The following is a 26,254-nucleotide window of genomic DNA, read 5'->3' on the forward strand; positions in this document are numbered from 1 at the left end:
AGAAAAGTCTCCAGAACTTTGGGTAGAACCTGTGTGATAAATTTTTAGGGCAGTATGGAGGGATGGTCACATAGAATGGTCAGACATGGATGGGGGACCCAGTCCAAATCATTGGAGGAAAATTCTGAATCAATGAAATCATAGATACATTTGCATATTTGAATATATCCATTTTTGCCTCATTTTCCTAATAGCTAACTAGCATTTATATAGCACAATGAGGTTTGTAGGCAACTCTGCATGTATTATCTCATTTGATCCTCACAACAACCCTGGGAGATAAGTGCTATTATTTTCCTTACTTTACTGTTGAGAAAACTGAGGCATCTTCTGTCTGAGGGAGGATTTGAACTCAGGACTTCCTGACCCCAGGTCCAGTGCTTGATTATGCCATCATGGCATATGGTTAAAGTGATGGATTTGGAGGCTGAGAGATTTGGAATCAAACCCTGCCACTGACACTTACTAAGCTTGACCTCTCTTTGAGCTTCTTCTGTACAATGGGGACTATTTTCAGTAGTCCCTACCTCCTTGACCCGTTCTGAGGCTGAAAAGAGCCAATGTTCCCCTGATCAGGGCTTTGCAGACTTTTAAAGCACTCTTTAAACAATTCAAGTTTTATTTTGTTTTGGTTTTTTTTACTGCTTATGAAGCAGAAACCACTTCTCTTCTGTTGGGGATGGGACTGAGAACCCTCTATGCCTCCTGGATGTTAGATAACACCACCAAGTTCCCTTTAAATAGAGTTTTTCTATTTACAAATTCCATAAATATCTGAAGGCGTCACTGGCAAGAAGGCTGCAGCTTGTTTTCCAAGTGTCAGAATAAATTCACACTGTAATATTTTCAAGGCAATTTTATGACATCCATCATTTTTTCTCCCTTTTCTTAAAATGAATGTGTTTTTGCAGCACAACTGACCTGTTCTTTATGCAGAGGAGTTCATATGTGGCAGTAACATTGCAGAGTAGGACAAAGCCCTCTACCCACTTCCTGGGCCTTTTAGGACCATGTAGATAAGTCACCTACTTGCAACAGTGGGTCAAGGTATGGTGAGAGAGGTCAGTTAGTCAGTAAACGTTAAGTACATTTTATGGGGTAGGAATACAAAGAAAGGCAAAGACAGTGCCTATTCTCTTGTAGCTTAAAATCTAATGGAGCAAGATTAAAAGTTGAAAAGATACATGAAGATGAAATCTAGAGGAATACAACTGGGTGGGGAGTAACAACATGGTACCTTGAATGCCCTCCCTAATGGAGGATCTGGGAGGTGTTCTCAACTGTCCAGTCAGTTAGGAGGGAGGGGTCTCTGGACCAGGGGGCACTGAGGAGGATATACTCTTACAGGATGATGAAATTCTATTGAGGTCCAGGAATATATTCAGGCAGGAAATGCAGAGACAGCTGCCCAGGGTATCCTCCTTAAACAGAGGTGTGTGTGTGTGTGTGTGTGTGTGTGTGTGTGTGTGTGTGTGTGTGTGTGTGTGTGTGTGTGTGTGTGTGTCCACACCCATACCAACTGAGGAGGTGAGGAGTGAGGTGCATTTGTCAAAAATCTTAATATCCTTGGACCAGGGAAAGACCTGGCATCCTTTTTTCAAGCCCTCAGAGCAATGAGCTTCATTATCCTCCAAAGAAAAAGGATCAAAAAGATGGAAGATAAGTTATATTCATAGAACTCTAAGATTCAGAGCTAGAAAAGACCTTGAAGATCATCTAGTACAAGGCTTTGTAACCTCTGTGAACTTGTTTTTAAAAAATACTTGTGGGGAGTCAAGATGGTAGAGAAAAGGTAGCAACTCACTTGAGCTCTCCCCTAAAAGTCCTCTGAACACCTTTAAATAATTCCATAAAGCAATTTCTGGAGCAGCAGAACCCACAAAAGGGTGAGGTGAAATAATTTTTCCAGCCAAAGACAACTTAGAATGTTGGCAGGAAAAGTCTGTTGCACCTGGGTGACAGTGGAGCATAGACCAGCACAGGCTGCACCAGCCTGGACCCAGCCCCAGAAAACCTGGAGCAGGCCTTGGGAGTGACTGAGTGAGTGACTGCTTCCAGAGCTCTCAGTCCATAGACCATAAGGGGGTCAAACAGCTGGGGACAGGACTCTTGCTTCACCTATGAGTATGCTCAGATCTAGGTTGAAGTCCTGCGTAGCAGTCCCAAGATGAGGAAGAGGACTACCACACCAGAGATTGTAGCCACAGGGTGGTAGGGACCCTCCTCACAGTTCCAGGGAAGAAAGGAGAGCACAGTCCAAGAAAATAGTAAACACACTGTCCTTAGACCATATCACTTGGAAGAACTGAAAACTTAGTGATCCCTAAAAGTATCTCTGAAAACAGCTTCACAAAACCCCTGAAGCTTAGAACATTTCTCCCTCCACTCTGGAAACAGAGACTCACTTTAGCAAACAGCTAAAAGTCAAGTAATAGGGTGGGAAAATGAGCAAACAACAGAAAAAAATTCTGACCATAGAAAGTTACTATGGTGACAAGGAAGATCAAATCACTCAGAAGACAACAGAGTCAAAGCTCCTACATCCAAAGCCTCCTAGAAAAATATGAATTGGTCTCAGGCCATGGAAGAGCTCAAAAAGGATTTTGAAAATCAAATAAGAAAGATAGAGGAAAACTCTGGAAAAGAATTGAGAATGATGCAAGAAAATCATGAAAAAAGTCAACAGCTTGTCAAAGGAGACAAGAAAAATGCTGAAGAAGATAGCACCTTAAAAAACAAATTAGGCCAAATGGTAAAAGAGTTACAAAAAGCCTGTGAAGAGAAGAATGCCATAAAAAGCAGAACTGACCAAGTGGAAAAAGAAGCACAAAAATTCACTGAAAAACTCTTTAAAAATAGAATTGCTCAAATGGAAAAGGAGGTACAAAAGCTCACTGAAGGAAAATAATTCCTTAAAAATTAGAATTGAGCAAATGGGAGCTAATAATTTTATGAGAAATCAAGAAACAAAACCAAAAGAATGAAAAAATGGAATACAATGTGAAATGTCTCATTGGAAAAACAACTAATTTGGAAAATAGATCCAGGAGAGATCATTTCAAAAATTATTGGACTGCCTGGAAGCCATGATTTAAAAAAAGCCTAGATATCATCTCTCAAGATATTATCAAGGAAGACTGCCCTGATATTCTAGAATCAGAGGATAAAATAGAAATTGAGAGAATCCACCAATCACCTGCTGAAAAAGATCCCTAATTGAAAGCTGCCAGGAACATTATAGCCAAATTCCAGAGTTCTGAGGTCAAGGAGAAAATATTGCAAGCAGCCAGAAAAAAATAATTCAAGTATTGTGGAGCCACAGTCAGCATAACACAAGATTCAGCAGCTTCTGCATTAAAGGACTGAAGCACTTAGAATATGATATTCCAAAGAGCAAAGGAGCTAGGATTACAACAAAGAATCACCTACCCAGCAAAACTGAGTATTATCGCTTCAGGGGGAAAAATAGATATTCAATGAAATAGAGAAGTTTCAAGAATTCTTGATAAAAAGATAAGAGCTGAATAGAAAATTTGACTTGCACATATAAGACTCAAGAGAAGCATAAAAAGGTAAGCAGGAAAGGGAAAAAATAAGGTACTTAATAAGATTAAATTGTTTACATTCCTACATGAGAAGATGATACATATAACTCATAATAACACTAATCACGGCAGCACACCTGAGAATTGCTGCTGTGAATAAATTCAAGGGTCTAATTGCATAATATAATGAACTCTCTATTTAGCAATAAACTAAATATTGTTCAATAAAGTAAAGCATAACATTCATAGCAAATCCTTAATCAACACCAAGTGTCCAAGTAAAGTTCTCTTTCAAAATACCACACCATCCACCCCTAGGTCACAATAAGAACAATCTTCTTAATCAATACCACGTGTCCAAGTAAATCCTCTTTCATCTTCACTTAAGATTGCTTCCAAGTCCAATGGCTCTTCCTCTGTGGGCTGACCATCCCTGACTCTCACCTGGATTCATAAGCAGGCAGCTCTCTGTTCCTGCTCCATGTCTCAGCTCAGGGAGACTTCTCCACTTTGCAGCTTCTGCCTCTGGGAAAACAAAGCTTAACAGGCCCACAACAATAGTAAAACACATACCAGCAGCACCATCATCTCAATTCACCTCCAAAGTCCAGAGGCTCTGTGATAACAGCTCAGTTCACTTTAACAGTTCTCAAAAAGGGCTAAACCTCCTTCTCGTGGGTGTGTTTCTGCCCTACAGCTCTATTCGCTTTCAAAGTTCAGAGGTCTCCTCTCTCAACCCTTGGAGCTCTCCTCCTGACTCAGAGGTGTCTCCTTGCTACACTCATAAGAACTTCTCATTACTAGGGAAGTTAGAAGGAGTATATATAGACAGAGAGCACAGATGTGAGTTGAGTACGAAGGGATGACGTCTAAAAAATAAAATTAAGAGGTAAGAGATGAATGTACTGGGAGAAAGGGAAAGGGAGAGGTAGAATGTGGTAAGTTATCTCAGATAAAATAAGAGTCAAGAAAATGTTTTTACAGTGGAGAGGCAGAGGGGAGAGGTGAAGGGAGGTGAATGAACCTTAATCTCATCAGAATTGGCTGCAAGAGGGAATAACATATACACTCAATCTGTCTTACCATACGGGAAAGCAGGAGAAGGGGATAAAGGAAAGGGGTGTGATGATGATATAAGGGAGGGCAGATTGGGGGGGAGACAATAGTCAGAAGCAAAACACTTTTGAGGAGGGACAGGGTGAAAGGAGAGAGAGAATAGAATAAACAGGGGAGGAAATAGGATGGAGGGTAATGCAATTAGCAGTAGTAACTGTGAAAAAATGTGAAGCAAATTTCTCTGATCAAGAGGAAAATTTCTCAAAAATATAGAGAACTGAGTTAAATTTATAAAAATAAGAGCCATTCTCCAATTGATAAATGATCAAAAGATATGAACAGTTTTCAGATGAAGCAATTGAAGCTATATATAGCCATATAAAATGCTCATTATTGATTGGAGAAATAAAAATTAAAACATCTCTGAGGTACCACATCACACTTTTCAGATTGGCTAATATGACAAAACATAAAAATGGTAAATGTTGGAGAAGATGTCTGAAAATTAGAACACTAATGCATTGTTGGTGGAGTTGTAAACTAACCCAACCATTCTGGGGAGCAATTTGGAACTATGCCCAAAGGGCTATCAAACTGTGCATACCCTTTGTTCCAGCAACACCACTTCTAGGTCTGTATCCCAAAGAGATCATAAAAATGGGAAAAGGACCCACATGTAGAAAAATACTTATAGCAGCTCTTTTTATGGTGGCAGAGAATTGGAAGTTGAGGGGATGCCAGTTGGGGAATGACTGAACAAGTCACAGATGAATGTAATGGAATATTGTTGTTCCATAAGAAAGGATGAGCAGGCAGATTTCAGAAAAACCTAGAAAGACTTGCATGAACTGATGCTGAGTGAAATGAGCAGAACTAGAAGAATATTTTACACGGTAACAGCAACATTGTGTGATAACTAACTTTGATAGACTTAACTATTCTCAGCAATACAATGATCTAAGTCAATTCTAAAAGATTCACGATGGAAAATGCTAACCATATCCAAAGAAAGAACTATGGGGTTTGAATGTAGATCAAAGTATACTATTTTCTCTCTTTTTGTTTGTTTTTTCATTTTCATAGTTTTCCCCTTTTTTTCTACTTTTTCTTTCACAGCATGACTAATGTGGAAATATGTTTAATATGATTGTATATGTATAGTCTGTATCAGATTACATGCCATATTGGGGAGGGGTAAAGGGAGAGGGGGATATTTAGAACTCAAAATCTTGTAAAAGTGAATGTTGAAAACTAAAAATAAGTTAGTTAACAAAAAATGAAGGACAAACAACAATTAGGGCACTACATGGTCTTCTGTCTCAGGCTAAGTGCTAGATATTTCCCCTTACTAGTGTAGACAGCAGTACCACCAATGTCAGTATCAATGTTTCCATCGTTAATGCTTAGCATGAATATTAAGGTCACTTGAAAGGATCCACTAGATCAGTCAGCAGTGGCTACCCTAAAGATGAATGTTAACAAAGGCATTTCAGTTAAACTAGATTCATTTGATCTGAACAAATATTGATTGGGCATCTGTTATGTGCAAGACGATGTAGGGCAATGGTATAAGACCATAGACTTAGGAAGACCTGGGGTCAAGTCCTACATCTGAATGTGTAACCTTGAAAAAGTCACTTAACCTTTTAGTGTCTCAAACAACTCTCCAAGACAATCTGCTGTAGAACAGTTGCTGATCTTTGTTGGTAAGAGAAATGTTCTCGATGAAGCTTCTTAAAAACCAATGAAATTGCAAGATTGGACAGAAAGAAATATGGCTGGTTCTATGCTAGGTACTGGGAATACAGAAATGAAAGGCAACAGTCCTCTCCTTAAGGAGTCCCCATCTTGTAGAGGGATATGCAGATGATCACTTTTCTCTCCTTCTTATTTGAGCAGATCAGCCATTCAGAAGCTGGGCTTGGAAGTGTTTGAGACTGTCTATGGCTACCTGAAGAAGGCCAGGAGACAGAATGCCAGTGAAGAAGAGATCAGGAAATCTCTGGAGAAAGTGGTGCCACGAGCCAGTGACTGTTTTGAGGTGGACCAGCTCATCTATTTTGAGGAGCAGTTACTTAAAACAACAAGGGAAGATTCTGAACTCTAGAACCATCTTTAAGTGTTGGATAAAATCAGGTACAAACCAAATGGGAGACAAATCCTAAGGATTAACCCAACAAATACACAAGATGAATTATATGGGGGGGATCGATCAATAACTGGGGACACCATCTTTGTTTTCATTTCTTTATCAAGTAGGGTAATTGTTCCTTGAGCTACTCAAATATAATTTTGTCTGTTTTCTTAATTTGGGTGTGTTGCCTGTTGGTCAACATGGCACAATCAAGGTTGAAATACCCCGCATGGCAAATGGGTATTTCCCAAGCAGCCTATGAAAATGTATTTTTTAAAACTCTTCGAAGTGGGGGAAGTGACCTGCATGGAATAATGAAAGAATCCTGGATTAGAATTCAGGGTATCTGTGTTCCTGTGCCATCTCTTCTATTAACTGGTTCTCAGGTCTTAGGTTACTTCATTCTCTTTGTCTCAGTTTTCTATAAAACAAGTAGTTTGAGCTAAATGATCTCTACATTTCCTCCAGCTCTAACATTCTGTTTTTCTAGTTGTTATTTCTAGTTCTATTTCTAGGAACCACATCTAGAAGATGGGCCTCTTGGGAATGGGCCACACTCATTTGGTTGCCAGTGCCCTTCGTGGCTCTGTAAGAATCTCTGACCTTGACTTTGCACTTCCAGGGTAGGGAAATTGTCAGTGTTTGGAGGAATACTTTTGCCTTTTCCCTGCCTTTATTTTCCACCAAACTCACTTTCTCCATACAGTCTGTAGCCTCAGTGTCACCCTTGACTCCTCCTTTTTCCTCACCTCTTATGTCCAGTCAGTTGCCAAGTGTGTCTGTTCTACGTCTATGGCATCTCTCCAATTGGTCTACTCTCCATTGCTTTGGTTCCAGACTTGATTGACTCTCACTTAGACTTTTTGCATTAACTCCTATACTAGATTTAACTACTTACTGTCTCTCTCCAATCCAGTGTCAAAACAGTTGCCAAATTAACATTTATAATTCACTCCCTTGCTCAGAAATGTTCAGAGCTTCCCTATTATCTCTAGGATGAAATGAAGACTCCTTATCCTGGCGTTTAAAATCCTCATTAAATGAGATGTTGAACTAGATGAACCATAAGGTTCCTTTCATGTCAGAAGCTATGATTATATATGTTAGAGTTGACTTAAGTTCAGAAAAACATTTAGCATCTAATTAAACCAGAGCCTCTTAGAATGCCTTTCCATTAAAGTTTTCCTAAAATACATTTATATTCCATAAAGTGCTTGTTTCTAAGCTGAATATCAGTTAAACAAATGTATTTCTTTATAGACGAGTAATTTCTCTATTTTTAAAAATCCCTTCAGAGATTCCAAAGATCTTTATTGGTTGAATCTGTGGATTCGTGGTTCTAACTTCTCCTTCCAGACTTACTCCATGTAACTTCCCTTCATATGTTCTGCATTAGCTGTTTCCTCAATTTGGCATGCAATCTCCCATCCCCACACCTTTGACCAGACTCTTCTTTCCTTTGCCTGAAATATCCTCCTTCCTTTGTCTCTTCAAATCCCCAGCTTTATTCCTGGCTCAGTGTGATAAAGACTTTACTAATTCCCTACCCCTGAACCCCCCACTCCAGTTGTTAATGTCCTCCTCCTCCTGAAATTACTTTGTACTCACTGTTTTTACATGTCTTAGAACATGTTGCATTTCCCCATTAGAATGTCAGCTCCTTGTGGGCAAGGATTGTTTCTTTCTGTCTCTGTAATCCCTAGTACCCGACAAAGTGCTGTGCTCATAGAAGGCCTTTAATACACATTTATCGAATTGCTGAATTTATATTCTAGTGAAAAGGAGTTACAGACATAATAGGAGATCAGGATTCAAAATCCCATCCCCAGCCTACTCCCATGAAATTGAACTTCATACTTTGCTACCTGAAAAGTCCTTGGATGTGTTGAGGGTTTTTTTTATGCACAGTTAATATATTTCCTTGCATGATAAATACATGGTATACTTGTTGTCTTCTCTTACAGAATATAGGTTCCTTGAGGGCAAGGACTGTTTTATTTTTGTCTTTGAAACCCAGTGCTTAAGCACCTGATGTAGGCGCTTAATAAATGTTTATTGATTGAAGAGCATAGAACTCTGTGTTTTTTTATTCATTCAAAGATTGCTTATATCAGGGGTTCTTAACATGTACATGTATATATACATACATGGGTATATATATGTGTATAGATATCTATACACATATATATCTATACACACACATACATGGCCTTGGACTGTCTGATGAAGGCCTTCAAACTTCTTCTCAGAATATTTTTCTAAATGAATAAAACAAAATATAAAGGATTAAAAGGAAACCAACTGTATTGAAAGTGTTATCAAAAAAAATTTTTTTTCAACCAAGTTCAGAAACCCCAGGTTAACAAACCTTGACCTACATAGTTTACAACCATCAGATATTCCCATAGTTCTTCATTTTGGAGATAGGGGACCAGGCTGGAACCCCTAGATTTTAGACTTGTGATGATTACTGGACAGGCACTGGGGGTGTTTCTTCTCCCATCACCTCCTGCCAGTTATTGAGTGTGTGGACAGAGCAGTCCATGGTCATGGTAACAGCTGGCACAGGCATAAGTGGATTGTCATCTCTTCACCCTAATGTAGTCACTCCCTGAAGGCCTAACTTAGGATAACACCAGAAGCCATCCTCTCCCTTGACCACTGTGGCTGGCATTTAAAAGGTGGAGAGGGAGGAGAGAAGCCATAATGCAGAAGTTAATAAAAGTTTCTAAATCTCCTTGCTCGTGCTTTTTACGGCCCCTGTCAGAAAACAAAAGGCAGACTATTATGAGCCTTAGCAGGCAATCACCCTGGAATGGATGTGTAAGGACCCTGCTTTCTTTCATAAGTAGATAAATGCATCCAGGGAACAGTGACTGGTGGTTCTCCACTGGTTTTTATAATGTGTTCACAGGAAGACAAGCAGAAATGGGAAACGCTTTCTGTCCTTGAGATTGGTGCTCCATCGTGTGTCAAGCTTGAAGGGAAGAAAAGAGGAGAAATCTGAGGCCTGCTCACAGCATTGCACCTTGGAATGAAGCTCACTCCAATTTATAGTTTCAGTGGGTGTGCAGGTTCGAGCCGAGAAAGGTTTAAAATGACTAAAAGAAAATTACCTTTGGTTATTACCATTGGAAAAATGCTCAGCTCCACGCAGACTTCCTTCTGTGAAGCACTGGTTTGGATGTTTAAGAGGGACAGAGTGGCCTGAGGTGGAGGCAGTGGACCACATGATCACTGTTGAGCCAAAGAACAGAGCAGCCATTTGACTGTGTGGGTAGAGAGAGAAGGAGCTTAAAGGGATATGGCTGCCATGGTACTCTATAAGAAATATGTATGTATGTGTGTATGCACACATGTGCATGTGTATAATATGTGTTTGCACATATACATATGTAACTATATCATATATTTGTATACAATATAATTTTATTTAATATATAATGTATAATATATAAAACTTATGTATGATGTGTTGTGTGTATGAAACATGAACATGCATGTATATATGTGTATATATACACATACATATGTGTGTGCTGTCTCAAACATCTCAATGCAGTTTTGAGCTATTAAAGCTTAAGACTATTGGCATACTCTGTGTGTATATATGTATATGTATGTATTTAACAGTGCTAGTTGATCTGTCTGCTTCCTATATATACTTCTGAAATCCAGTTTTAAGAGAGGCTGAGGCAAGGGATGCAGAAAGGGGACAATTAATTGCTTGATGTCTTTGGGGCTGATCTTGTGATCAGTTGGTTTCTTCAGGAACAAAGTCTGTATGAACCCAGGGATGAGGAACCAAGCTGTCAATGCCTGGACTGGAATTCAGTCCAAAGAGTCAGACAAATGAAGCCAATGGCAGCCCCAGAGGAGAGAAATATCCCTGTTAATGACTGATGAGTCTGCTGGCCAATCTGACAAGTAGAAACAGAGCTACCCAGAGAAGGAGGTGGAGGGGGCGGAGAGGAAGGGAATTTGATACCTAGTCCAGAGGACTTCCTGGTCTCACTGGTCCAGCCCTCTTGTTTGAGAGATGAGAAAATGAGTTTGGGCAAGTTAAATGATTTGTCCAAGGTCCCATAGGTGGTAGGTAGATTGGAACACATCCACATAGTGGGCACTAATTATATACTGGCAAAGTGGGTGAATGACTATGATACACTAGGGTTGTGTGATGTGGATACGATGTGACTACAAAGTAATATAGAGAATTTTCTTGCGCTGCTTCTGTATGATTTCACAGTCACACGTGATATGGTTGGTGTCTACTCATAGGAAAGGATTGCTTTTTCCAAGAAGGAGAGAAGGAGCATTGACTGATGGTCATCATTGTGTAGGTCAGAGTAAAGCTGTGACCTGTTTTCTTCACAACTTCAGGAACCATTCTTGGGAATGCTGAAGGGCCATTTTGTAAATGAAGAAACTGAAACCTACAGCAACTAGGTGGCACAGTGGATAAAGTCAGGAAGACCTGAATTCAAATCCAGACTCAGATCCTTACTCACTGTGTGACCCTGGGCAAGTCACTTAACTGCTGTTTGCCTCAGTTTCTTCATCTGTAAAATGTGGATCACAACAGTACCTATCTTGCAGTGTTGTTATGAAGATCAGATGAGACTTCAGGCTCTATCTCCTGGGCCTGTCTGAGCTTCTTTGTTTCCAAAACAAAGGTATTGGACTACATGACCTCTGAGGACCCTTCCAGCTCTATGTCTGTGGTCCTTGAAAAAGGGACATTGGATAATATAGAGGGAATTATCCTCAATTACAATTTTGCAAAGTTTAGATCCAAGGCTACTTGAGAATAGGAACCTTGTCTTCTTGGCATTGCATCATCTTTTCCTCTGCTACGCCCCCAAACAAGGCCTAATATATAACAGTTGCTGAATAAACATTTGCCAAATGCTTGGGGGTTGCAGAGCCAAAGAAAGGAGCTGGGGGGGGGGGGTGCTCTGAGCAGGCCATGGGAGCTCACTTGGAAGGGAGATCAGAGACTATAGGTCCACCCTCTCTTTGCCTCATCATACTTCGAAATACCCCAAGGGCAGGAACTTTGCCACCCATCCCTCTATTTCCTTGCAGAGACTAGTACCTTCATTTATGCAGCAAACATTTATTAAGCACCTACTATGTGCAGAACATTTCCTAGAATCTGAGAGAAATCTAAGGTTTCCAGAAGACAAAGTCTTACTTAGTAGAGGGAGTACTTAGGAAGTGATGGATGGTCAGTACATGTCTTGACTGACTGTCTTTACCAGGTTAGTTGCTGGCATCTACCCTGGTGATACCCCTTGAAACCATATACTAAAGAAGCAGAAACCTGTGAGGTAAGCTAAAGACAGTCCTAAGTTTTAATATCAGATGGCTGTGAATCAGTGAGGCTCCCCCACTCCTCAACTCCCACCTGCCAGGCTCATGGTGCATTTGATTGGCAGGTATTCCCAGCCACACTGTTGACTTAATGCCAACATGCATGGTGTCTTTCCCTTGCGATGTCTTGGGTTGCCATCTGAAAAGAAAAGTGCTAATGTTTCCCCCACAGGGACAACATGTGAAGTATTAATGAGCTGACATTTGCCAAGCAATTAAAGCCCTGTACCCCAGTATTCCGATAATGTTAGCAATATCAGCTTCTCTTGCTCAAAAATATTTCACTCTTAAGATTCCTTTTCATGGAATATTGTAATACCCTTAGGACAACTCAGTGCATGTGATGGTCTAAGAATTGTTGTTTGCGCTTTTCTGGGGGAAAGGAAAATAAGAGAAACAGTGACCTAGCCTAGCTGGAAGGTTGCTTGGGGCTTGGCATGGTGGGAATGTTTGGTTGTCTCAGTCTTACTTCATCCATTACATATATGTATATATATGTGTATATATATGTATATATATGTGTATGTATATATACATATATATATATAAAATATGTATTATATTCTCTGCTGCCTGCTCTAATTTTGGCCTAATAATTAACACCAAGAAAACACAGGTGCTCCATCAGCCACCACCACACCATCCATACATGAAACCATCAGTTACAACAAATGGAGAAGTTTTGAATGCTGTGGATAAGTTCACTTACCTTGGTGGTATACTTTCCAGGGATGTACACATTGACAATGAAGTTGATGCACAGAGCTAGCTCAGTGTTTGGGAGGCTCTGAAGAAAAGTTTGAGAGAGAAGAGGTATTAGACTGACTACCAAACTGAGGGTCTACAGAGCTGTTGTGCTGATCTCATTGTTATATGCTTGTGAAACATGGACAGTCTACCAGTGCCATGCCAGGAAACTGAATCGTTTCCATTTGAACTTAGGAAGATTCTGAGGATCATCTGGCAGGATAAGGTACCAGACCCTGAAGTCCTTGCTCAAGCTGAACTACCAAGCATTCAAACTATGCTTCAGAGAGCGCAACTCTGATAGGTTAGTCACTCTATTCGAATGCCAAATGTACGCTTGCCAAAAAGACTATTTTATGGAGAACTCGCATGGGCAGGCAATCACATGGTGGTCAAAAGAAACGATACAAGGACACTCTCAAGTTCTCTCTCAAGAACTTTGGATTTGACTGTGCAACATGGGAGAAACTGGTGCAGGACTGCTCAGCATGGTGTACCTGCATCAGAAAGGATGCTCTGCTCTTTGAGCAAAGCAGAATTGAGACAGCACAAATTAAACACAAGATATGCAAATTTGGGATATCCACCCCAAATATTCACCCAGACTCTCTGTGCCCAATCTGTAGTAGAGCATTCCGACCTCATATTGGTCTGATCAGCCCCAGTCAGACACACTGAAATTTCACTTTACAATGGTGATGTCATTTTGGTCCTCTTTGAAGACGAAGGACAACAACCATGATATGCAATATTATATATTATAGAAAGGTCAAATTTTAGCCAGTGGGAGGTTACATTCTCCAAGGAAGAATGAACAAAAAAGTTAACAGGGGGCATTCTTCTCTAGTCACTGGGCCAGAGACTTTACCACCTGGGTTTTTGCCAAACACACCCAAGACGCAGGCTCCTTACGGGCTCTAAGAACCATACCCTCTTCTTTTAGGACTCTGCCTCGATTGAGTATAACTTCCATAGGTGGGCTTCTTTCTTTAAAGCTGACTTAAAGGAAAAGCAAGCACTCTAATCTCCAAATGTGCTATTTTTGCCTTCCTTGCTAAGATCACGTACTTGTTGCTTGACATTGGGCATGAGAGAGTTGAGTCGCCTGCCTTCTGAGGTCTCCATCTATGACCCTATGATCTACTTTGTATGTCTCTTTTATATACCTCTATGTGTACATTTTGCCTCCTTCATTAAAATATAGGCTCCTCGAGGGCAGGGACACTTTTTGCCTTTCGTTGCATCCCTTTTCATTGGTGGCTGGTATGCAGTAGTCACTTAGTAAGTGCTTGTTAATTGAGTGGTTCAGGCATTGTCACAGCAATAATAACAACTCACATTTATATAGCATTTTCAGCTTTACGTTACATATCATATCAGCTTTAAAATAACCACGGGAGATTGGTGCTGTCACTATCACCATTTTACACATGAGGAAACTGAGGCTCAGGGATGTGAAGTCTGCCCAAGGCCACATGGCTATTAAATGTTTGAGATGGGATTTGAACCCAGCTTCCTGACTCCAAGACCAATATTTGGGCTTTTCTTTTCTGCACCCTTCACATTGATTCTGAAACCCTATTAAGGAGCCGTTCCACTCTGCCCACAGTCACGGTCACGGAGTTGGCAGAGAATTGAAAAAGAAGAGCAAACACCCAATTGTTTTAGCTTTGGGGAGATGCACTGAGGATGATATAAGAAATAACACTCTTCTGTGTTCAGTGAACAAATATCTGTTCAGAGCTTTTTTTGGTTTTCATTGGAGTGGTGTATGTAATTGAAATAAAATGAGCATTGGAGGTGTTTTAGGGTGGGGGGAGGGGACAAGGGGGGAGAAAATTTAGAACCCAAAATTTTGTGAAAATGAATGTTAAAAGTTAAATAAATAAATTTTTTAAAGAAATCAAAAAAAAAAATGAACACTGGACCCAGCGACAACAACAAAAAACTTGAAAAATCAACCAACATAACTAAATGCTCAGTAATAGGGGAAGGATTAAAAAAATCATGGCACCTGAATGCCAGGGTGTGTGTGTGTATATATATATATATATATAGTGTATAAATAATATAATTATTGTTTTATATATATGTTATATATTGTTATGTATGATAAATATTATTATATATTATATATAATATGTGTTATATTAACATTTAATATGTAATGCTTTAAACTTGACAAATATGAGGAATAGAGGATATATGAAATAATACAAAACCAAAAAAGGAACAGAGAATATATACTAAAACCCCATAAGAGAAAAAGTAAAAATGGTCAGAAAATTCTGATGAAGACATAAGAGCAAGTGACTGAAAATTTAGAATGTTTTGTGTTGAAATTCATGTTTTTAAATGAAAATGAGTACAAAGTAAGACTAATGGGTTGCACTGATGTTTAGTATTTTTTTTTATTTTGACGTCTTCTGTTGCTTACATCATTGTTATCCTAAGTATCCCTCCGCCTTTCCCACTCCTCCTAGAGAGCCATCCCATATAACAAAGTGTGTGTTTTAAAGAAGAAAAAAAGTCAACACAACTTCTCAATACATTGAAAAAGCCCCCAAAATAAGTGCAGTGTGCAACATCTGTGAATCTCTCACTTCCATGGAGGAGTACATCAGGGTGTCTTCTTATATTACTTCAATGAACACTGCTTGATCTTTATAATTTTGTCACATTAATTTTTTATTCTGGGATGTGGTTCTTTCTCTCTGCATTGTTATAGTTACTGTGTATATTGTTTTCTTGTCTTTGTTTACTTCACTGCATCAGTTCATATAGATCTTTCCATATTCCTCTGTATTCATCACATACATCATTTTTTTGCAGCACAGTAATAATATTCCTTTGCAAGATAATAAAAAGGGAAAAGGATCTACATGTGCAAAAATATTTATAGCAACCCTATTCATGGTAGCAAAATACTGGAAACTGAGGGGACACCCATCAATTGAAGGATGGCTGAACAAGCTGTGGTATATGAATGTAATGGATTACTATTGTGCTAGAAGATTTCATAAAAACCTAGAAGGACTTTTATGAACTGATGCAAGGTGAAATGAGCAGAACCAGAAAAACATTTGTACACAGTATCAGCAACATCACATGATGATCAACTATGAACAACTCAGCTCTTCTCAGTAACACAATGATCCAAGACAAATACAAAGAACTCATGAAGAAAAATGCTACCTACATACAAAAAAAACCTGACAGATTCTGAAAACAGGTCGAAGCATATATTTTTTCACTTTATTCTTATGTTTTTTCCTTTTGATCTGCTTCTTCTTCTACAACTATGATGAATATGAAAATGTTTTACATAATAGCACATGTATAAACTCTATCAAACTGCCTACCACAAATAAAATACTATTTGGACAAAAAAAGAGATAAACATGAAAAATATATAATATTCCTTTACATTTATGTACCACAATTTGTTTAGCCATTCCCCAATCTGTGGACACCTACTTTATTTCTATTTCTTTGCTATCATCAAAAGTGCTACTATGAATATTTTGGTGTATATGGGAACTTCTTTCTTATCAATGGCTTCCTTGGGGTATAAGCCCATAGAGTCACTGGTTCCAAGAGTATGGACATTTTAGTCACTTTATTTACGTAATTCCAGTTTGCTTTCCAAAATGGTTGTACCATTTTATAGTTCCATCAAGAATGTATTAATGTGCCTATCATTCCCTTACAACATTGACTATTGCTAATTTTTTGTTATCTTTGTCAGTTTGTAGTGGATAAGGTTAAACCTCAAGGTTGTTTCGATTTGCATTTCTCTTGTTATTAGTGATCTGAAGCATTCTTTCCAGAGATTGTGAATACTATTCAATTCTTTTTTTTGACAACTCTTCATATATTTTGAACACAATTGAAGAATGGCTATTAGGTGGTACAGTGGATAGAGCACCAGACCTGGAGTTAGGAAAATCTGAGTTCAAATCCAACTTCAGACACATTAGCTATGTGACCTTGGGCAAGTCACTTAACCCCTGTTTGCCTTAGTTTCTCATCTGCAAAATGGGACACTCTGGAAAAGGAAATGCAAATTACTCTACTATCTTTGTCTTTGTCCTTGGAGTCATGCAGAGTCAGACATGACTGAATGATTGAGCATAACACCAGCACCAACAATACACACATGTCTATTATTTGTTTAGATATCGTAGATACTAAAACCTTATCAGAAAGTATAATACAAAGAATTTTTTTCCATTTGATCATTTATTTTCTCTTCCTCGGTGCATTAATATTGTCTGTGCAGAAGATTTTCAGTTTCATGTAATCAAACTATCCATTTTATTTTTTGTAATTCTCTTTGTCTCTTGTTTGGTTAAGAATACATCTCCTACCCATAGATGTAAGAAGCGTGTAATCTGTTTCTCTTCTATTTTTTTAATAGTATGACCTTTAATTCTAAGGTCATATATCCATAATGTGTTATGGAATATGGTATAAGGTATTGGTTTAAGACTAATTTCAACCAGTCTGCTTTCTAGTTTTCTCAGCAATTTTTATCAAATAATGCAGTTTTTTCCTAGGTAATTTATATTTTCCACTTTATCAAACATCAGAATTGTTCCTGATTCTCACTTGCCTAATTTGTTCCATTAATCTGTGTCCTTGTTTTTTATACCAATATCAAATGTTTCTGATGACTGCTGCTTTATAATATGTTTGAGGTCTGGAAGTGCTATTTCCCCTTTTTGTCATCAATTTGTTCATAATTTCCCTTGATATTCTACATCTTGTTTTTCCAAATGAATTTTGTTATTTTTTTTATTAAGTTCTGTAAAGTATTCCCTTGGTAATTTGATTGGGATAGCATTAAAAGTGTAGATTAACTTTGGTAGTAATATCATTTTATTGGTACAGCCTATGCACGAGCACTGAATATTCATCCAGCTATTTAATTCATTCTTTGTGTCTTTAAGGAGTACTTTGTAAGTGACTCTATATGAGTCTATTATATGTGTTGATAGGTTGATCCTCAGATATTTTATACATTTTGTCCTTATTTGGAATGGAATTCCTTTCTATTTTTGCATCTTGTTACTATTATATAGAAATGCTGTTGATTTTTTACTTTATTTTATTGCCTATAACTTTGCTGAGTGTATTATCTCAGTTAGTGTCCTTGCAACTTCTCTAGGATTTTCCAAATATATCATTATATAATCAATAAATAAGGATAGTTTTATTTTCTCTTTATCTGTCTTGATGCCTTTATATCTTTCTTTTCTTATTGCTGGGGCTACCATTTCCAAAACTATACCAAAGAATAGTGAAGAGAGTGGACATCCTACCTTCACTCCCATATTTATTGGAAAAAGTTCTAGTGTGTCCCAGTTGCATATGATGCTTACTTTTGACTTTTGATAGATGCTTCTTATATTTTAAAACATCTCTTTATGTCTATACTTTGTAATATTTTTAGCATAAAAATGCACTGTACTTTCTCAAAAAACCTTTTCTGCATCTATTGAGATGGTCATGTAATATGATTAATTTTGTTGATTATTTTCCTAATGTTGAATCATCTTGACATCCTTAGTGAAAATCCTACTTGGTCATAATGAATGATTTCTTGAATAAATTGCTGTAATATATTTGATATGATTTTGTTTGAAATTTTTGAGTCAATATTCATTAGTGCTACTGTCATATAGTTTTCCTTCTTTGTTTTGTCCTTCCCTGGTTAGTGTATTAGGATTATATTTATCTTACAAAAAGATTCTGGTAGAGTGTTTTCTTCATAGTTTTTGAAAGTAATTTGTGAAGTATGGGTACTAATTGTTCTTTTAAAATTTAATAGAGTTTTTCTGTTGAATCCATCAGGATCAGAAGGGTTTTTTTGGTTAGTTGTTTGTCGGTCCTTCACAGCTAGTTCTTTTTCCATTTTTGAGACTTGATTATTTAAGATCTCTATTTATTTTTCTGAGAGTTTGGTTATTTTATAGTTTTTAAGATATTCCTTTGATTATTTTGTGATCTCAAAAGCATATAGGTATGCATTGTACATTCGGATTGTTCTTTTTATTTTCTAGTTTTTTTATTTCACTTTGTTCATTTGTTGTTTTACAGATAAGATTTTCTGCCCTCTTTTTAATCACATTAACTAAAGATTTATCAATTTTATTTTTAAAGAACCAACATTTAATCTAATTTTTTATTTTTATAATTTTTGCTTTTAATAAATGTTTCTCCTCTGACTTTTAATATCTCTTTTGTGTTTATTTTAGATTTGTTTATTGGTTTTCTAATTTTTAAAAAAAGAATATTTAGTTCATTTTTTTCTGATTTGTTAGTATGTCTTTGTAAAGATATGATTTTTTTCACTGATTAGCTACATTTCAGAAATTTTAGAATGTTGTTTCACCATTATCATTTTATTTTTTATGATTATTTATTGTTTCTGTGATTTGTTCTTTGACATGCTCTCCATTTAGGATTTCATTGCTAAATCTGCATTTGGGTCTGTGTTTCTTTATTTGGGGTCCCTGAATGAATGACTATTTTTATTGCATTGTGTTTTGTAAAGAATATATCACCTGTTTCTTCCTTATTAAATTTGTTTGGAATATCTCCATTCTCAAATATGTGGCCAATTTTTCTAAAAGTTCCATGTGATGCGGACAAATATGTATATTCTTTTGCCATCCCATTTAGAAGACACCATAACTTTTTAAACTCTAATATCTCCAGCATTTTGTTCAATTTTATATTTTCCTTTTATCTTTATTTTAGATTTATCCAAAATTGAGAGAGGGATAATGAAGTCTCCTGCTATTATCTACATCTTCTTATGGCTTAGTTCATGTTTATTCCACCAGGCCTGAAGTCAGGAAGACTTGAGTTCAAATCCAACCTCAGAAACTCACTAGCTGTGTGCCTCTGGGCAAGTCGCTTAGTCCTGTTTGCCTCAGTTTCCTCATCTGTAAAATGACCTGGAAAAGGAGATAACAAACCACTCCAGCATCTTTTTAAAAAAAAAATCCCAAATGTTGGGCCATAAAGAGTCAGACACAACTGAAATGACTGAACAGCAAAATGTTTCCATTATGAATTTGGATACTAAGGCATTTGGAGCATATAAATTTATTCCATGTATGTGTAATAAATATGAATTTATAAATACGTTTATTACATGTATATGTGTGTATAGTTCCTTTCAGCAAAATTTAGTTTTCTTACTTAATCTTTTATTTTTTGAATGTTCATTTTTGCTTTTTTAGAGAGCATGATTGCAACTCCCTTTTTGATAATTCAGTTAATGCATAGTAAATTTTTCCCCATTCCCTTTTGTCTTACTATCTGCTCTCATTCCCTTGTGCCACCAAATGAGGCTTCCCCCAAGAACATCAGAACCTGCCTTGTGTCTGAGCATCAGCCAGTAATTCATTTTCAAGATAGGAAGAGACTTGGGAGTGTTTGTTGGCAGCTCCCTCAGAGAGGCAGAGCTTAAAGATGCTGGAGAAAGAGGGGATATGTGAGGGAGTAAGACCCCAGGGGCAGTGGGAAAGTGCAGGGGTAGGGATGTGCCAGAGTCAGCTCTTATCAGCTAGAAAGAATCCAGTGTTAAATTTTCAATGTGAGCGTTCACTTTGGAAACAGGTGAATTCTACAAATCAGGGCTCCATTTATGGTTTTCTTGATTTGCGTGGACTTAAGAAAGTAATAGAAAAAATGATAATAAACCTAAAATTGTACCCTGGGTACATTTTTTTTTTAATTTTGGTGAGAGCCAGTTGTTAAATACCACCCCCCCCCAATAGATGGAGATCAAGAGCACAAGTAGAAGGCTTAGCCTCATAAAGAAGGTCACACCTCTTCCTCACAGAGAAGACTCATAGTCATACAGTGTTAAAGCTAAAAGGAATCTGAAAGATCACCTAATCCAGCGGTGTCCAACTTGGTGCAACAAAACTCCCCAGTGGGCCAAAACCAGATTAAAAATGTAACCGGGAAATGTTTAATAAAAGAAATAAAAATACAGTACTATATAGATGCTAATTTGTGGTTTTCTGGGTCAATGTGCCATTGGCAATGATTAATTTCTATTTGAATGTGATACCACTGATCTAGTTCTCTGAGATAGGAAAAGAAGGTATAGAAAAGAAGAGAGAAGATGGGACAGCTCATGAAGCTTTAATTCTTGGTATCTGTAGGTTTCCCCAAGCTCTATGCCTCTACAATTTCCTTTTTCCAAGTATGCTCTTTTTTTCCCCTTCACATCCCATTTTTCTCATGCTTGTGATTTCTCTGGGTATGCTTTAATATTTAATAGTAGGCTCTGGATAAGTAGAGTCTAAGAAGCCCCAGTCTGGAAACCATAAGTAGAAACCTATGTTCCCTCCCTCCTTCAAAGTGTCTCTCAGTGACCATTAACATTTGAAGATATTAGCTTGGCTGTGAAGGGGAGACCCTGGGTACCTAACATTGCTTCGCAATCAAGCTGGCTCCAGCTTTAATTGAGGGCTCAGTTGTCTCATCTCTCAGAAAGCAGAACAAAGTAATCAAGTAACATGGAGAGTGGGGTAAGCCCTAAATGCCCCCTTGCACCCCTGAAGCTCCCTTGATCATTGTAGGTTATGACTTCTGGCCCTTCTTGTGCAACCCAGCAATTCATGAGGCACGTTTAACCTTCCCCACCCTTATTTGGCAGGACATCTTGGCTTTCCCCTAAACCTTCTATTTCTCTTTTCCTTTCCCAGTAGCTTTTGAAAGGGCAGTGTGAGAGGAGGGAATATGGGAGACCCCTTCTCTAAGACAGTGATGAAAATCACCAGCTGCCGAGTAGGAAATTAACTATTAAAATTTATAGGGAATTATTCCCCTTTGCAGCAAAAGTAGCTTTGTTTGAAGGACATTAAGAAGAAGGAAGAGAGAGAAGCACTTTCACAAAGACAATCAATGAGTGTCTATAACTGCCAGGTGATGCCATTACTGAATTTTAATTTACTTCTTAGTGGCTGTGTGTCATCGAGAGACACACCAGAGCACACCCAACCTAATTAGTCCATGGGTCCAGCATGAAGTCATAGAGAGAGGGATGAGTTGGGTCTACTGGGATTAGGTCATAGCCAGAAGGCATGGATATTGTGGGAATCTAGGTTTAGCTCCAAGTATGGCTTTTGGAGGTACAGATTCAATGATTCAGAGATTAACCTTGAGGTCAACAAATCTTCTCTGCAACGTCCTTGGCAAGTAGTCATCCAGTTTTTGTTTAAATGAACCCCTCCAGTGATGGAATTCATTATCCTTACAAACATAGTCCATTCTAATTTTGGACAGATCCAATTATTAGGAAGACTAATGAGGGAAACTCACTTGCCCCAGGGAGCTGGCCAGTCTCATCTTGTCTGAACCTGCTAAGGAAGTAGTAATGACCATGATAAGAATTCTTGGGAGGTGAATTTGAACTGTCCCTTCCAACCAGGGTTGTCCCAGATGCCAGTGAAATCTTCCTCCCTAGTGATGCCCTTGGTAATTAGTGGTTTTTTCCATCTCAAATTCTCGCGTGTTTACTTATCTATTTTTGCCAATAGAATATAAACTTCTTGAGAACAAAGATTGTCTATCAATTTGCCTTTGCCTCCCCAGGGCCCAGCACAATATCTAGTGCAGTGCACATAGCAGGTCCATAATAATGTTTCTGAGATTGTGTTGAAGTGGGAAACCTCTACCAGCAGGGGCTCCACCCATTGCCTTTGAAAGGATTCTAGGAAGAAAATGACATTAAGTTGTGTGTTGACTATAGGGTCAATCCCCATCAGCCTGGCACCATCTTAAAAAAAAGTCATCATTAGCACATTTATTTCAAGAAAAGCCTGACCAGAGGGCAAGACTGAGGCTCAGTCTGTCACCTATCAGCCTTCCCTTTATTTGCAGTCTTTCCCTCTCTTGTGTATCATGGTTGAATCAAACCATCACAGTCTCCTCCAGGACCTGTGAGAGCCAAAAGGAGAAAACTTCTCAGGATCAGATGGGTCAGGATGGAAATCATTAAAAAGAAAACTGTCTTGAAGTGCTGGGAGTGATGGAGGGAAGGTTATGGTCATTAGTGTCTGAACAGCTCAGTCACCCTGGACTGACTTTTGAGCCTCGAAAGATGGTCAGGGAGGCAGCCATCTCTCTTGATGGAGGTACTAGGGAGAGACTGGGGAAAGCCAGGTTTTAGGTTCCGTTTGCTAGTTGGCATGTTTAGTGTCTTGAGGTGAGGGCTCTATCTCATAACCTGCACATTTCAGCCTTTTTCAGCCTTAACCAGAAAGACATTGATAGACCAGATTCAGCCTGAATTTTTTCATGTTCATTTTCATGGCTGGAGATGAAACCATACTTTCTGGTCACAAATCACAAGCCACAGCTACCCTTTCTCTTTACCCAGCTTCCATTGGGACTGTCATTCTTTGGTCAAACACTTGAGGAACAGCTCCTTGGTTTTTATGCCCCATCTCCTGCTGAGGGACCCTTCCATGGTACACCATTGAATATGATGAGACAGTGTGGTTCCTGAGTGGTCAGAGCTCTGGGCTTGGAGTCAGGGAGACCTGGGTTTAAATACAACCCCAAACACTAGGTGGGTGACTAGACACATTAATTAACCTGTTTCCCTTCATTTTCTTATGTGTCAAATAGAGATAATAATAGCTCCAATTATTTATGAAGTGCTTAACACAGTACCTGGCACATAGTAAGCACTACATAGATGTCAGTTATTATTATCATTAGGATCAAATGAGACAATCTTTGTAAAATGTGCTTAGCTTAGTGCCTGACATATAGTAGAAATAAATTCCTATTTCCTTCCTTCCTTCCTCCATCCCTCCCTCCTTCCATAGCCTGTGATGTTTCTAGTTTATCTGGGTCAGGCGATTTGACTTAATCAAAGGAAGAGATATTCCTTTCCTATCTCTGTATTTATCTTAGGTTTCAGCTCCTTATTGGCACAACTAGAGGGACAGCTTTGAAGTAGATAAGCAAGGATTATGAGGGGAGGCATCAGCTTGTCAGGTGGTCTCTCAGGGCCACCCTATTCCTTAGATTGTGAGGCTTGAATTTTATCAAGCTTTATCAAGTTTATCAAGATGGCTTGAAAAACATGCAACCAGACTGGAGATATGAGGAATAATCTGCAATATGTGCACATGGTCTGCTCCCTTCTGCATTCTATCCAGCACTGGGCATTCACATCTATTACCTCCCAATGACTTGGGAGCTCCTTCTTGGTGTAGCTTCTAGAAACATGGTTTGATTATGCAAAGGAGTGGGGGAAAGGCTTAAGAGTAGATCAGCTTTATTTCCTTGCCTGATACACTGGGAGACAGTATGAAAAGTGACTGATTTCTTGGAAACCACATGGAAAAATTCAAGAGTCACATCATTGATGGTCCATCATGATGACGATTCAGAATTTCTCCTTGAAATGAATGGTTACCATAACTTGGGCAAGTAGTACACTGTGTGATTTTAGCCACCTTGCTCTGGTTTTTAGTGGCATATTGATGCTGAGCAGTGTAAGAAATTCACCCAAACGTCTACTCACACAAGTAGCTAATTATAGGCAGGAAGAGGCAGGAACCAGAGAGTTATATTTTGAACAAGTCTTATTACTGAGGAAGGGGCTAGACACACCATTTCTAATTATACTAGGAAGCACGTTGGCTCCTTATCCAGTCCAATGTTAAGTAGAAGGGGAGGATTTTGAAGTTTCTGGTGTACTGGAAAGAGCTCAGGTCTGGAGTCATGAAAACTCGAGTTCAAATGTAGCTTCAGATGCTCACTAGCTGTGTGACCATGGGCAAGTCGCTTAACATTTAACCTCTGCTTGCTTCAGTTTCCTCATTTGTAAAATGGGAATCATAATAGCATTTGAAATAATATTTGAAAAGTAAGGTAAGCTGAGAGACAAAGTTCTAAGCATGATCAATTTATTAATTAGGCTAGCAGTAATCAATATCAGGTGATGACTCAGTGGATAGAGCCCTGGTCCTGAAGTCAGGAAGACCCAACTTCATATCCAGCCTGAGACACTTCCTAGCTGTATGACCCTGGGTAAGTGACTTAACCTCTGATTACCCGACAAAATGGAACTACTGGATCCACTGGAGAAGAAAATGTCAAACCAATCTAGCATCTTTGCCAAGAAAATCCCAAATGGGATCACAAAGGGTTGAACATGACTGAAATGACTGAACAACAACCAATAAATTGGATCTATGGCCTCTCAGTAACCAAAGACATTGAGTTAGGGACTGACAGGTTCTTTTATTACAGTTAGCAAGATGATGGAACAAAATCTTTAGGAACACAGGTGTTTCCTTCTGATTGGCTATCAATGATGTAGTCAGAATTGGGATTACATCATTTGGATCTTCCCTTCTGACATCCCCTAAACCGTAGCCAAGACATGTGATTGGAGTCACAAGACAATGATTCCCAGGTCCTAGGAGGTGTTGCTACAATACAACCGATGAGATTTGACTTTTTAGGTTCATCAAGTTTTTTCTGGAAAGAGGGTGACGGGTGGGATTACAATTATTGTTCAGTCCTATCCAATTCTTCGTGACCCCATTTTGGTGTTTTCCTAGCAAGAATACTGGCGTGGTTCACCGTTTCCTTCTCCAACTTATTTATAGATGAGGAAACTGAGGCAAACAGGGTTAAGTGACTTGCCCAGAGTCACACAGCTAGTGAGTGTCTGAGGTCAGATTTGAAGTCAGGCTTTCCTGACTCCAGAGTGCCACCTAGCAGCCCTGGAGTTACAAAGGTGGACATAATTACCAGACAAAAGCTTGACCTTTAGACAAGTTTTTTGGGTCAGAGAGTGATGCATGAAGTTTACAAAGGGAAGAAATGTGGAAAGAGAATATTAAATCTAGCTTAATTAAATCTTAGCAAAATAGAATTAAAATCAATTTTTAATTTTACTCTGCAGGATTGTTGTGAGGACCAAGCACAGTACCCGGCACATAGTAGGTGCTATAGAAGTACTTAGTCCTTTCCCCAAGGTTGGGTTCTGAAATTCTCTTCCTTTCCTGATTCATGTAGATAAGATGGTGTGGGATGTGGCTCTTCTGGTGATTTTCTCTTGTCCTCTCAACAACTGGAGGTGGGCAGTTCAAGGACCAGAGCTGAGGAAACATGCCCCTCTCCCCTTTTTCTTTCAGTTCCTCCCCAGATTTTTTATTTTACTCTGACCTTCAAGGTCCATGCACTTCCTCCTCAGTATGTGTGATGGGTCTCAGACGGCTAGGCTCTGAGAGCCATCCCAGGATTCTGAATCCCAGATGTCATCCCCTAGAAGGACAGAGCTCTGGAGCTCCCAGCTGCAGGGCTGCCTCCCTTGGCAGCTCTCCTGAGATCCTTCTGTAGG

The 26,254-nt window shown here is 38.7% G+C and overlaps 1 protein-coding gene across 7 annotated transcripts in view; it reads left to right on the forward strand.

Moving 5' to 3' along the window:
* NEK11 (NIMA related kinase 11) overlaps positions 1-19,695 on the forward strand; it is a 283,992-nt gene extending 264,297 nt beyond the window's left edge. For 4 of the 7 annotated variants that reach the window (XM_072651313.1, XM_072651317.1, XM_072651318.1 and 1 more), the window contains one exon: positions 6,501-8,799. In XM_072651313.1, coding sequence (XP_072507414.1) covers positions 6,501-6,708 — 208 coding nt within the window. In that variant the 3' untranslated portion in view covers positions 6,709-8,799. Of the gene's footprint in view, positions 1-6,500; positions 8,800-9,649; positions 9,765-19,623 lie in introns of those variants that run through there. The other 3 variants (XM_072651314.1, XM_072651315.1, XM_072651316.1) reach the window with 3 other exon arrangements.
* The last annotated feature ends 6,559 nt before the right edge of the window (positions 19,696-26,254 follow it).

This window comes from Notamacropus eugenii, chromosome 3 (genome assembly GCF_028372415.1).
Source record: "Notamacropus eugenii isolate mMacEug1 chromosome 3, mMacEug1.pri_v2, whole genome shotgun sequence".
In the NCBI taxonomy this organism is placed as follows: domain Eukaryota; kingdom Metazoa; phylum Chordata; class Mammalia; order Diprotodontia; family Macropodidae; genus Notamacropus; species Notamacropus eugenii.